This window comes from Anser cygnoides, chromosome 19 (assembly GCF_040182565.1).
Source record: "Anser cygnoides isolate HZ-2024a breed goose chromosome 19, Taihu_goose_T2T_genome, whole genome shotgun sequence".
Classification (NCBI taxonomy): Eukaryota; Metazoa; Chordata; class Aves; order Anseriformes; family Anatidae; genus Anser; species Anser cygnoides.
The window spans coordinates 3484006-3498583 of record NC_089891.1 but is presented as its reverse complement, the minus strand read 5'-3'; the positions used below and the strand labels follow the sequence as shown (position 1 = coordinate 3498583).

Sequence of the window (14578 nt, the reverse complement as noted above, 5' to 3'; positions counted from 1 at the left end):
GCCCAACTCTGCTCACAAAAGCTTGTGAAATGCCATAGGATCAAAGAATGGTGTGAGGCTGTGGACTTGCTACACGTTGGAAGGCAACTTTAGGGCTATAAATAGTAACCACCATGTTTAACACCCAACCACCTTTAAAGAGCTTGTCTTTAAGGCAAACCAACCACGACATCAAAAATGATGAGACAATCTTATCGACAAAACTGAGTCAAACATGATGTATCAACTTACTGAATCCAGAAAGCAGAGATAGGCTCCCGAACTCTGTATTACTGCTTGATTTTTAGCAAATCCAACTGTTGAGAAAATAAAGATAAAATTATATAGTAGCTTTTACCTTTGAATTTTTTTTAAGCTTACTGCAGTCAGGAACAGACCGAAGAAAGTACAAAAATCAGTATCAAGTAAAATACGGATTTTTCCATATTTTAAACCAGGTAACTTTTAAATATTTAAAATGTATGTTAATTTCAGTATTATTCTCTGTGTGGTTAATCAGATGTATATGTCAAAATTCTATCACCAAGCAGAACTGAACTTTTACTACCCCTCCCAAAAGAGATAATACATAATATAAACCTTGAAGAGTCCAGCTATCTAGGCCTCACATCCAGTACACATACAGATGATGAAAAACCTTGGCTGAATATACATATTCATCTCTTTAATCATAACCCTGAAATATAAATTCAGTCAGATGACAATCTAGGCTTTTTTACCATGCCATTTCAGGAAGTTGAACTAGAAGAAAACTTTTTTGTCAGCTTAATTTCTGAAGCAGATGACAGCACTGGAGGCTGGAGGGTCAACCAAGTGGCAAAGCTACAAAAAAATGGAAAAAAAAAAAAAAAAAGAGGGAGCAGGAATGCACAACCAAAGATAAGGAAGGAACTGCAGCAACTAGCAGTGAAATGAATTCAGCAATGGAAACACATCTGCAAGGAAGAAGTGTAAGCTGGTTTACCTGGAATCACTTGAATTCTTGTCACAGACAGCATTACAAGACCATGCTATATTGTATTATTCTGAAAAACCCTATAGAAATTCCATTTGGTAATATATACATATAGCATCTAAGCTTTATTTAAAGTATTTCTGGAACCCACTCAGAGAATCCAGATCAAGATCGCTCTGATACGCTTGCTAACCATGTGATGCAATGATACGTAATACTGTTGCGTTGATTTTTATTTTTCTTTAATGGGAAAACCGGAAAGATAAAGCCATAACATCTCACCATGACATGGAGTCAGGTAGTTTTAAATATTACTATTCCTTAAGTTCCTGATTTGACATTTCAGAAAAGACAAAAGCCTTCTCTACTCTTTTTGTGAGATCCATGTTTAAGTTTGCTCAGGAAACAAATTTAACTGGGCTCAAAGGTTTACTTAGTTTAATGCACTTGCTTCTTGGCTATCTTGCTAAGTTGTCCAAGTAAAGAAAAAGACTTATGACTGCATTTTTTACCGCCTCAAAGGAACATTAGATCAACTGCCAAAGCAACAGTACTGATAAAGGCTCTTCCTTGTAACTGTTTTATTCTTTTGTATTTCAAGTATTTTAATTCTCACTTTGTGGGTGTCTTTGAGTTACCTTAACTTCTCCTCTTCATAGGTTTCTTGGATTTATTACCTTACAGCATATTTACATACAACTTTTTATACATGTATGAATATCTAATCTCATATATACAGTTACTCTCACTCTCTTTTTCTTTTGGCAGTAAAAAAGCAGCTGGCAAAGTCAGTACTTTGCACAACAGCAGAGCTGGATCCTGGCATGAGTGATTTTAGCAGGAAACAACTGATGCAAGTTAGCAGGTCTGAACATGCCAAACAAGAAAAACCCTAATGCTGCAGAGGTCCCTACTAAAGAAAGAGGAAAAAGTACAGGATAGAACAAAATTTGACCCGACATCAATCAAATCAATACTCGGATATACCATTACCAGCTGTAAAGCAGCCTGTATTTACATTTCAATCCTGCCATTAGTATACACTCCAACATTTCAACCATCTTCAGTATAAACTAACAAAGTCTGAGGAATCAATAACGAAGAAAAAAGTGAAGCAGATTCAAAGACAACTACAAGATGACAGTTATATTACTACATGAACTTTCTGAAATACCTCAGATCTTGTTTTCAAATAGACACACTTTAAAAAAACAAAAACGTTATGAAATATTCATTATGAAAAAGAGTTGGAAAATATTTATTAAGATTAAAACAGAAACCATCCTAAAGCTTTTCTTATACTAGCTTTTTTTTTTTTTAAATAGAGAATATGCATATCTAAAAAACTATTAAAATGAGATATAATTCCCTGTAGGAGAAACTAGATATTAAAAAGTTTTCATCACAATGAATCCTATGTTTGGCATGAGTTAAATAATTTCTTTAATATTACTCTACTGAAGAAAATCAAATGTTTGTGCCAGGTCTCTGAGTTTTGTAAGGCCTGCTTACTTGGTGAAAAGAGCCTGTTACCATGGTTACAACCGTAAAAACTTAAGCCTCAGTGAGATATTAACATTCCTTACTCTTGGAAAGAAAAAGGTTTCCTTTTTTTAGGCAAGTGACCCTTTCTTTTTTTCTAGGTCCCCCCCTTTCTTTTACATGTTAGAAAAGAATCAGAAATAAATCCTAATCTTGTGTAAATAGTTGAAGATGTGAAGCCTGACTAGTACATTGTTTCTGTACTAAAGCATCTTCTATTAAAGGAAAGACTCCTTACAGTTGTAACTAGTCCTTAACATAATAAAAGTAAATCACTGAAAGCAAACAAATACTATGGATTTCAAGTAACCTGCTCCTAAAATGTAACAACCATGAAGAAAAGATGTCCTCATTTTAATGGTGACCTGAGAGTGACTTCCACATGAATAAGCTTTTTTTATTTAAAAAAAAAAAAAAAGAACTATGCATTTCATACTATTATTTAAAACAATGCTCACAGCTGTGCCCCCTTCCAACAATTTCTTAAAGATTTGTTCAGGTTTCAGCTACCCTAACACTGGCAAATACATGTTAAAACAAAAATTAATCTGACATCTCTCTTTAATGGCACAAGATACTCATTGTAGTTCACAACTCAAACTTAGTTTCAGTTTCCTAGAGTGCAAAGGTGAACTGACTTCGGAGTATTACCATAAATTATCGTCAAAACGTTGCACCTGTGTTCTTGCAAACTAAAACTAGTTTACACATGCCATTAATACAAGTCTATTTGGAACAAGACTTTATACATAGGAAATATTTTATTAAAATGGAAACTATATAACAAGATGGTATTAACAATAAATCACAACCTCCTTAGCTTTTTAGATCACCAGCTACTAAAAGAGGTAAGATTTTAAAGAAGACAGATCACCCAGTAGTTGAGGTGGAAAAAAAGGAAGATAAATAAGTTTCCTGGAATACAAGCAATTCTTTACATTACTTAACTCCAGCTTTATCAGTTGCCCAAAAGTATTTGCTCTACCAACCTTGTCTCATCACCAGCTCAACAATGCTAATATTACAAGCTGCACTGTCAAAACAACAACAGTTCATGCTAGAAAGATTAAAACACTAAAAATATTTATAGTAACAGTTATGTCGCTATGCTTCAGTATTGCTAGGTCTGACAACTGTTAAAAAAAGAAAAAAAAAAGCATTAAAGAAGTCTATAGTCAAAGGAAATGAAAGCAAATAAAGCCAGGGGCCTACACCAAGTCACAGATGAATTCAGTTCAGAAACTCGTAGTTATTTGTGTTTCAACAATGGGATGAAAATTAAGCCTTCTGAAACAGAACTGGGCTTTTCCATAGTAAGACCAATTTGACTAGTCTATAAATCTGGGTTTCTTTTCAGTTACAAACAGGATATTGTGTTAAAAAAAAAAAACAAACTTACCAGATGTTGTGTTACAGTGTTTCCAAAATGTGTCTCTTAATTGAGATTATCTTGAAAGACACAAATTTGGATGAAATTTTATATTAACTCCTACCTGGCTACTCACTGTCACAAAACCCAGAATGACAGAAATATTGTATCTACAGCTCCCATAAAAATATGAGCAGTGTTCTGTTTGCTTCATCCTCTTACTGATCTTCAGAACACAGCCGTGATTCTCCAACTTTAACGCCACTCAACATCAGCTTCTTCAAAGAGCAACATGCTTTTATTTCTATTTTACATTTTAGCAAGCTTGTCTGCTAAAAAAAAAAAAAAAGCCCAAACATCAAACAAACAAAAAAGAAGAAAAATTTATAGCGAGATTTGTTTGTTATCTCTCCCATTGGCTAAATGTAATTTGCAGTAGCATGTAAATCAATAGGGAATCCCCCTACAGACCTGTCAGGTAGCTCACTGCACATATTGGTTTAGCCTCTTGTGTAAATACCAAGGAGTTTTAGTGCGAGTTTTTAGCTCCCACATCAAAACTTGTTTTAAAGCTCTGTTTTGATCTGATCAAAGTGGTATCAAAAATGCATTTTCCATTTCACCCCAGGCCTCTGCCCCTTTAACAAAAGCAAACACTGGCTTTTCCTCCACTTCTGACAAAAAGAGTGAGATTAAAATTAAAAACACAGAAGTTTTACAGTTCATATCCAACCATTTGTATCTTCATCCAGCAGCAAAGTACTTCATAATTCAACATGACTGTTATTTACAGCCCAATTGCAAAACCCCAGAACCACCTCTTCATTTGGCTTGGACCACAAATTTAACTGTTTTAAATCAGTAGAGTTTTGCAATGGCAGCAGTAAGAAACCTGCAATCTCCACATTATGGAACATGGCCAAGTTTTTCCACAGCCATTAATGAGTAAAAAATAAAAAAAATTAAAAAAATCTATGACTTTCAATTAAATTGCGTTGTTTATAAAGTTGGACTTTACTCCAAGGAATGTATCTTGGGAAAGGGGGAAATTGTTCAAGTGACTAAGAAGCAGGACTGAGATTCAGGAGGAAAATAAACCTTTTCACATAATTTTGCTTGTTACGTCTTTATTTCACATTTTCAGGGTCTGTTCTACAATCCTGACAAGCACTTACTTTTTAAATGATTATGTAAGAAATCTTGTATTTCTTTTTTCTTAAGACCTATCTTCTGAAGATAAATCAGATATCAGAAAGCCACAGTAAAATTGTAAGCATTAACAACATTGTGTACAGTTCAATTAAACAAAATTCTTTTGCTGAGTAGAGCATAAGTATCAAGCCAAGTTCTTCTTTCCTGGCCATATAAACAAATCTTATGGAGCCAAAAACAACAGGGCCAAATTCTAAATTGGAATGAGTTTTTGTTTTCCAGACCTCCGCATCCAATGTGTTTTTTTTCCATTGCAATGCAAGTGGCTACTAAGACACTTCTTAAAGTAAAACAGTGATGTCTATCATAGCAACCTACCTCTTAAAAAAAAAATCACTATTAAGTTACATACCTCCTCGAGGCTGAGAAGAATTATTGCTACCGATGATTACTGGAACACCAGCATCTTCCAACTTGACCTTCCATTTTGTGATGATTTCAGCTGAACTGTCCTAGAAAAATGATGACAGAGGTGCGGCTATTCTAGTTTATGTGGTGAACCAAACAGCCAAAATAAAAATTTCTATCAGAGACGGTATTGACTTGGACAGTATTTTCAATAAGGTCTGAAACATACCTTGCTGGCATCATTAAAAACTGACAGCTCCATGGTTTGTTTAAAATCTTGTTCCCAGACAGACTTCAAGCACTCATCTAACCAGCATTCACTATTGTGAACAGGCACAATGACAGACTACAAAAAAAAAGAAAAAGTCAGTAAGCACTATTTTTGTCCTTACACTACAAGAATATTCATTAAAAAGGAGAAGTGCCAGATCTTTCTGAAACTAACTTTCACCAAAAAGGGATCACAAGAATATGGAAGTAGGCAAGGTACCTTTATTTTTATTTTAAATACATGATTTGCTTTCACCTCTCTCAAACTTCACATTTGCTGAGTTCTACTTTTGGTAGATCTCCAAGGAAACAAGAGACTACTGAACGAAAAATGCTGACAAACCATCTATAGCACGACACTAACTTGCTTCCAGTATTCCTGCATTTCATAAGACACTCTTTACTTCTATCTTCCATTAAGAGATCTTACTCATCAATTTTTCTTCTGACTTATTACCTAACTGGAGATACTATATGTGCAGCCTGAATCCTTGGACTCTAGACAAGTTTTTTATATGGTTTTATCTAAAATTGATATCAAACACATTAGAAGATGACTTATGACATAGTTCCTTAGTCTCTCATTTCAACTACAGGCTTTCCTCCTATAGCCTCTGTTGTTTCAGCCCCATAAGCATGAAGTGTGAAAACTTATCAGAAATATTCATCTTAAAATTGGTTAGAAATCACAGATGAGGGATTTCTCTGTTTAAGTACTCATCAGTATTCTCATTTTTAACCCCCAAAATTGTTTCTATATCTCAAAAAGAATACCTTCCATTCACAGCACGCCAGTCCTAGGAAATTTGCCTGAGTAACAGTACACTGGCAATGTCTGTAAAGGGGGAGGCCAAACCAGTACCTGTTCAGGTGCCTTATAATAGATGGGGAATTTAAGGCAAAGAGCCCAAGTAACTTGTAAGAAGTCTCACAGGACATTTTAAGAAGTTCCTAGAAACAGAACTCAAACTCCTTATCGTGTGGTGTAACCATAAACACGCACTTGGAAGAACCAGACGATCAGTTCCTACTGTGAGCATGTGAGAATCTTGAGAATCTACCAGATGAGCACTGAAAATGGACTTGTTACAGATCTGGTGCACAGCTGAGTACACGCACATCGTGCAAAACACGCACATCGTGCAAACACACACAAATGCGCACATCAGGATGTAGATGTATTTTGTGCACACCAAGTGTTTTTATGGTTTTTTTTCTTTCTTTTTACACAGTACAATATATGTACACTCAGATATCGCAGAGTACAATGTACAGTAACAATGACTAACAAATAAAAAACTTAACAGCACTTCACAGCAAAATAAAAAAAAACTATACTGGTCTGAAATGAATGAACATCCTGATTTTTGGCAGGATGCTGTGACAGGAAAAAGGGTATTTAAAACTACTAGAGGCAAAGGTATCTACATTTTTAAGCAAAGAAAGTCTTTGACTTCTGTTGTAGAGAGATAAGCAAGTAAAATAAGGACAAGGTAAAAAAAAAAAAAGTCAAGTTGAATACAAAAAAATACAACAGAAAAAAAGATTATTTCAGAAGTATGGCTCATTAGGGTATTTAGACTTCAACAAATAAGCAGGCCTGAGATCGTAAACCAATATATCCAAACTGCTCAGGATTTTAATATCGCTTATGTTTAGATTGCAATTAAAATAAGACCCTAAATGTTCATGCTAATCAGTCTAACATATTCATTCAGAAAGAAGAGTATTCTCCAATTTTTCCAATGCAGTTTTGGACATCCAGAATAGTCAATGATTCTTCATCCTTTTTTTTTTTAATTACCTAACTCAGTACAATTTTGACTATACCGTCACAAACTGGCTTGACATTGGTTTGAAAACTGTAAAACTGGAACTTCTTTGCTTTTTTTCCATAGTGAGCTCCTGTTTTCAGTCAGAGCAGCAGCACAAATCATCATTCAAGGACTTTTCTGCTCAGCTTGAACTGAAAACAGTAAAAGCAGTACTTTAACGGCAGCACAGATAAAAGCAATCCATAAATACCTGAGGTCACCAACTCTGATCTCAACAGAGCCACTAATAACAGATTAGCATGCTCTTGAACATTTTCCTATGAGCAAGTTCTACTTCCACACAACTGTCAGAGCAACGGTAAGCTACATGCCCATCAAAATACGGTACAGCACTGAATTGCTGATGATGCTGCCACGTAAAACTTGAAAAATTAACAAATCCATACAAATAACTGCACGCAGCAATATGATTGAAATGCCTGAGTACTGCTAACACACGATACTAAAGAAATTCCTTGGGTTCTACCATTCTTAATCAGTTTACTGTTTTTCTGCATTTACGTTTTGTTTTGTTTTTAGGCCAAAGAGAAATACACCACAGAGTTTAGCTTTTCACTTCTCTCTACTTCATTTGTACGTTTGTAGCCAGCCTTAAAAGCTGTACTTGGCACTTGCCCCAAGCTCGGTACCTATAAACTGACTTTTACCATTGTGTGACTGTACCAAAGCACTCCAGACACCTTGGTTCATTTAAAGAGAGAAAAACGTGAACTTGGACACAAAATTTCACGTACAGCTGCAGATTTGTAGAAAAACGTCATCTGGTAGTAGACTGAAGAGATCCTGTCTAGATGTTCTGTCCCAGGACAAAACCAACAACAGCTCTGTCACTGCTGACAAACCACAGTCTCCAGTGAGAAACACCAGCCTTGCTAAAGCAATCTCTAAAAGCAGGTCTCTAAGGGAGACCTGGAACACAGTTTTCCTAAAGTCTTAAAGCCTTTTGCTCAGTTGATGCTAACTCTTACTGCCCACTCACAGCACAGGTTATTGTTTGAGTTCTCTTTGCAGCATTTTTATATTTGAAAACTGTCGCCACAACAGAGAACGTAAAATGCGCATAATGCTCTTTTCAATAATTTTGAGTCAACACAGGGACATGAATTGTATATAACTAATGTATTTTTGTCATTACAAGGTTAACTGAGTCAGAATTATTCTTTCATTACCTGAGACTTATTTATAGCAAAATCCAGCAGAGGAGCATTTCATGGCCTAACAGCCAAGCACAACAGTTAAATGATCATCATGAACATTATGAACCTGATCTGGGTTGGAGCATTGTGACATCATCTGATTTCCTCTGGACTTCAAAGTTCTAGAATAAGGCCTGAAGTGATTTTAGGTGGTTTTAGTGAAGTCGTTTTGCCCTGACTAAGCTGAAGATGATTCATGGCTGCTCCGCTAGGTGAGTTTTGATGTATGGCAAAATGACAGAATGCTAACTGATTAGCAGGCAGTTCAATCCTGTTTCTTCTACCAATGTATTACCCAACAACAAAACTTTCCTTCTTCCCTCAGCTACGCTACTGAAAAACAATACATCGATCACAAGGTTGGAGAAATGTGAGTTTTAAAAAAAGTGACAGAAACTGTGCAACTCACTTTTACACCCAAGAAACCTCTTGTTTCTGGTGTTACCTCCTCTACTGAGGGCATATACCATAAACAACCCCAAAGTGAAATGTTAGTTTCAGCTTCGGCAAATTCCAGTTCACATTGGCTCTTACCAATCTCCATATATGAATGTGGAAAATAAATTTTTAAAAAAAATCATTTTAACACCACTGAAAATTTTACAGAAGTCAGAAACCATTACTCTTAAATGATGGCTTTCATATCAGTATTCCAAACCCTTTAAAAACTCAGGGTTGTTGGCAGAAACCAGCTAGTTTTGTCAAACCTCATCCATGGGATACTTTAAATGAACCCAGGAAGACTTTTAGGACACAAGCTTTGACCTGCTTTTAGGCTCTGAGATTCTGTGAAGTTCATCATTTTCACTTGCCTAATAATCTGTGTTATTTTGCTTTTTTTCAGGACAAGTATGTTTGCCTTGCTAAACCCAAACATAAATTGCTGCCAAACTGTATCCACGGTATGTGTATACGTTTGGGTACGTGTATATATTTGCTAAAGAAAGAAAAACTAATTAAAAATAAAACCTTCCAGGGAGAAGAATCACGCTTCGTAAGAAAGTTTTAAGGCTATCTTTTCAAACCCAGGTAACCAAATGTGCCCAGCGCCTCACTCCGTACGGACAACCAGGTCTCGAGGAGCCCCGCTGCCTTCCCTCACAGCCCCTGCACACCCACCCCTCTGCCTTCCCCCACAGCCCCTCCAAACCCTTCCCTCTGCCTTCAGCCCCCTCAAACCCCGACGAACCCCCGCAGCCCCCAGCCCCACGCACCACCTGCACGCCGCAGCCCTGCCCCGCCGGGGGGCTCCCGGCCGCCCCCCCCGCCTCCGCCATGGCCCCTCCGCCCCCGGGGGGAGGCGGGGCTGTTCGGGAGCTCCCGGCCGGAGGCAGTTTCTCTTCAGGACCGGCCCCGCCGCAATGCCCCCCTCCCCTCTCAGGGCCGAGCCCCGGGGCCGCTGCCGAGCCCCCCCCTCCCTCCTCAGGCCCGGTGCAGCCGCCACAGCCCGGAGGACCAACGATAGATGCGGGCGGTTGCAGAGAGGCCGGAAGCGCCGGCGGGGTGGTGCGCGCCGCTCTAGGAGGCGGCGAGCAGCGCGGCGCTGAGGGGAGCAGGGCCTGGCTCAGGCCGTTCCCGGGGCTCGGCCCGCCCGTGAGGGCTGCACTGGCCCAGTCCCGCGGCCGAGCCCGGCCAGTGAGGACTGCCCCGGCCGCCCTCTGTCGCATGTCTTGAAGTTTTCAAGCATGGCTGCTCGCTGCCTGTGTGGGGCTGCCGCAAGCACTCGCCCAGCCCAGGGGTGCGCTGGCCCCGTGGTGGCAGCGCTGAAGGGCCGGTGTGGGGACGTGCTGAAGTCTTAAATAAATGTGCCTGCACTTTCCCACATGCTCTTCAATTCTGTTTGTCTGTGTCCTTAGTACTTCCCTTGGTTAAGACTGGCCTGTTCAGTGCTACCATTGTATTTTTAATAACCTTTTTTTTTAAAAAAAAAAAAGAAAATAGTTGATGGTAATGATATCATTATTGATCATTTACTTACTCCAGCCATGATTGTGCAACCACTTACTCCCTTGAAAGTACTCACAACTAAACGGGATCGCGAGAACAGGCCCTGTACAACAACCTATTCAGAATTTTTAAAATTTGCACAAAGCAATCTTTGTTGAGCAAAATCCTGAGATTATCCCCTGTTTATCTGAAGAGCCTGTTAAACAGCTAGACAATTCAAGGAGCAAACAGAGCAGAGTTATCTTAAAATGTTTGTTGGCACACAAATCTGAGAATTGAGGAGGTGAGGAAGACAGCCAAGCAGTAATTCATCCTTGGAATCTATTTCAAATTATCTACACAGCTTCTTTCCATCCAGCTTTGGTTTAATCTCGCTGTGAACAGCGTTGCTAAATATGATCATTTCTTTTTTTCTGGCGACAAAGACTGCTAGCGCTTTTACATTGCCTACATGCCTTGCTTTATCTAAGAAAGTGTAGAAGAGTATTACTTTACTCATGCTGAACCAAACAAAAGTTCCAGTCAGAGACCAATGCCTCATTATGCAAACCAGCCTACAAAACCCAGAGCAAAAACCCTTGCTTCCTTCCCCAAGGAAAGAGAACCAATGAAAACCACCAGAAATGTTTTCTAAGTTATATTCTGTAGCTGACCACAGAGGGTAACTAAATAAAGTTACTTAAAATGGGATTCTCATGTTGGAGGTTTTTGGACAGAATTTTAAAGGCCCACAAACATGAAAAAATTGTTCCGTGGGACTTCAATGCAACCTAGGCATCTAACTTCCACTGAGAGCCTTTACCTAACTGCCTTTTGAAAACCTACCAGGAATTTCTGTGTTCTTGGGCAACTAAGTTGTTTTTGAAACAACAGTTCATTGTTTCAGTGCCTATTCTTCTTTCATGTGGGTCAGAATGAAAAGAGGTCTCCTAATGCTGCCATGACAGACTTATTTAGAAGCAAGCACAAATGCTTTGAGCCTAGTTTTACTTCCAATTGCTTTACTTTGAAAATTTTCACAGTGGTAGGGAACAGCACGCCAACAGTTGCTTCAGCTAGAAGTGCTGCAGAATCAAAGGCATGTCTCCTTATACTTGTCTTCAGCTTTTATTTCTGATCGTCTCTTTAGGATCATTACTGTGAGCTTGCAAGTTCTGGATGCTTCAGCTATCAAATAATTTTTTTTTCTGATCTTGGTGGAAAGACATAACATCTAGGAAGTTACCTTGTTTTCATTACACTCAACTCCGTCACTTCAAATATGGCACAGACTAATTATAGCATGAACAACTTAGACCTACGGAGTTGTGAGCACAGATCAAATGATTTCACTGGAAGTTTAAAAAAAAAGTGCCCCCCCCCCCCGCCCCAAAAAAACAACAACAACAAAACTGCTCCCGTAGGGTATCACTAGGGTTATTTAGTCTTGGGTTGAGTCTTTTTGCAGAGGACAAGCTAACTGAGAGGGAAAGATTATCTGTACAAAGATATTTGGTATTGTAGAGAATGGCAGCTTTTATATTTGTTGGAAAGACAGAATGAGCAAGTATAGGGGTTTCTTCTAACACATTGTCTCTGAATTTACAAGCCTCAGTAATAGTCCCAAAGCACACCATGTTGAAAGAATCATTCAATAAAGTAGGTAAAATATTCAGCCTAGAGATAGTTTTGAAACCACTTCTATTCAAAGAATGCTTTTAGCCTCCAAAAATGCTGTTATTTTCATAAAGCATCACAGCTGAGTGGCAACAAAAGAGATGCAGTATTCTTGGTTATAGCATTATAGAGCAGAATAGGACTTCAGAAGCTCATTTAGCAGTCCCACTGCCCTGAGATAAGATCAGCTTTAGAACTCCCTCACAGCTACTTACCATCCTATTCTCAAAGTCCTCCCTTCAATAATGGAAGTTTCATAACATCCTCAGAAAATTTATTCTAATCCTTCCTATCTTTACCCTTAAAAAGAATTTCCTGATATCTGACCTAGATCTTGCTGTGATTTCAAAGCCCCCCTGAAGTTTGCCAGGTTAAGATCTTTGTCCCCCAGCAAAAAGATCCTGGAACTCATCACCTCCCCATTTCAGAGCTGGCAAGCCTGAATCTCTTGCCTAACATCTTCCCTTTTATACAGAAACCTCTCGCTAGCCATCTCCATTCCCTGAAAAAGGTCTTCAGCCCCCAATGTGCAGTTCCTCAGCTGAAGTCCTTTGGTAGTAGTAAGAACTGAAATGTTTTCCCTTAGGCAAAAAATCATCCTCATTTTCTTCTCCTTTAGTAGATTCAGCACTCTGATCACATTTTAGACCAGATGTGAAAAGCTTTACTTTTTTTTTTTTTTTTAAGTAAAGCCTTAGCACCTTACACCACTTTTTTTTTTTTGGAGGCCTTTAAAGAATACTCACCGTCATAATCAAACACACCAAATCAATACAAAAGAAGAGGCCAGGCCAGTAACCTGCCAAAGATAAGACTAAACTCTCTTAAACCAACCCAGTAAAAGACACAACCCAATATCCTTCAAGCCTGCACCCCTCCCCCTAAGAGGGCCTGAGGACCCCCTCCTTAAGAGTCCTCTGATAGCCCTCTCCTGAGTGTTTCTCTCCCCTGCAGCTGTGTGCCTTCTCAGCTGCTTTCTCACTAATGCCTCCGTTAACCCCTCCTTTGCCTGCTAGGCCTTGCAAACTCCATCCCAAATCGCTTGTTCCTTGTCCACCATGCACACAGGGAACAAGTCGCTCTCTTCCTCTCTGCAGCCATGATTTATGCGTTTGCAAATTGTTGTTACATTCCCCCCTCTTGTTTAGGTTATGCACATCGGATTCATTAGGTCTTTCCTCGCTGGCGATGTTTTACACCTCTGTTTATTCTCATCTCTCTTCTGGACTCTCTCTGGGCCCTTCGCATCTCGGCTGGAGGAGGACACCCGGGGACAGGCCCCGTGCTCCCGCTGGGGCTGCCGCAGTGCTGAGCAGGGCAGGATTACTGCACGTCTTGCAAGCCATGCTCCTGTTTGCACAGCTTAGTGCAGTGTTTGCCTTTTTCACAATGGCTTGACACTGTTGACTCCTAATCAGCTTGTGATCTATTATATCCCCTAGATCTTTTTTCTGCATGAGGGAAACAGTATTTTAGCAGTTTTATTCCAGGCAGCCACATGAGAAGAAAATGACCGAGGTAGTGTGAGTGAGATTATCTGCTTTGTGCTTCAATGCCAGAATTGTTTACTGGTTTCCAATTAGTTACATGTGTACACCCTGTTAAGGGAGTTGCACAAGTGTTACTAATGCCTTCCTTTGGCCTTCACCTCCTTTGCTACTACCAGTGGGGACCAGTCCCTAGGACTTGTTTGAGCCAATTTCCCTGTGTACTCAAGACTTCAAACGCTCTGGTGAAATTGCAGGGTTAATTGCTTGAAAGAAAACATCTTATAATTTAGACATATTGAGTTTGAATAACCTCTCTGAAAAAAATGCTGTTGCTCTTAGGAGAAGAGCTGTTGTGTGATACATTTCTCTCTTGAAACATTAGCTGTCGTTACAGAGGATATTGCTGCTGCTTGTTTCTTTTTTGTGTATGAGTCAATCTGAAGAAGCCTGTGGTTGTTTTTATGAGTTGGCAAATGTCATAAATATTCTGTTAACCTGAGTACTGGACTTAGGTACCTCTGTGGGGGAACTGGAAAGATCCCGTTCATTTCAGTACCGGTCCACACCCCCAAACCTACACTCTTCTTGACCACTGCCAGTCATCCCACCCGGTGTGCACTTTCATTTCTTGTTCTCTCATCAGCCTGCTGGGCCACGCCGTAGCTTTGTGCAGGTTTTCCCTGTTCTGTTTGAGTGCTTCTCTTAGCTGCTGCAGCTTAGGCAGCCGGGTATACCTTTACGGCTAGCGTGGTTTTATG

General features: G+C 39.2%; 1 protein-coding gene across 9 annotated transcripts in view; it reads right to left on the bottom strand.

Moving 5' to 3' along the window:
• The window catches only part of B3GNTL1 (UDP-GlcNAc:betaGal beta-1,3-N-acetylglucosaminyltransferase like 1), a 127292-nt gene extending 116755 nt beyond the window's left edge, over positions 1 to 10537 (bottom strand). For 4 of the 9 annotated variants that reach the window (XR_010825868.1, XR_010825869.1, XR_010825867.1 and 1 more), the window contains exons 1-4: positions 9942 to 10531; positions 5656 to 5772; positions 5431 to 5530; positions 232 to 296 (exon numbers count right to left, since the gene is read on the bottom strand). Coding sequence is in view for 5 of the 9 variants with exons in the window: in XM_048075900.2 (XP_047931857.1) it covers positions 232 to 296; positions 5431 to 5530; positions 5656 to 5772; positions 9942 to 10394 (735 nt within the window). In the remaining 4 variants the exon portion in view is untranslated. Of the gene's footprint in view, positions 1 to 231; positions 297 to 5430; positions 5531 to 5655; positions 5773 to 7526; positions 8246 to 8265; positions 8672 to 8700; positions 9884 to 9941 lie in introns of those variants that run through there. The other 5 variants (XR_007167943.2, XM_048075902.2, XM_013198432.3 and 2 more) reach the window with 5 other exon arrangements.
• Between the last annotated feature and the right edge of the window lie 4041 nt (positions 10538 to 14578).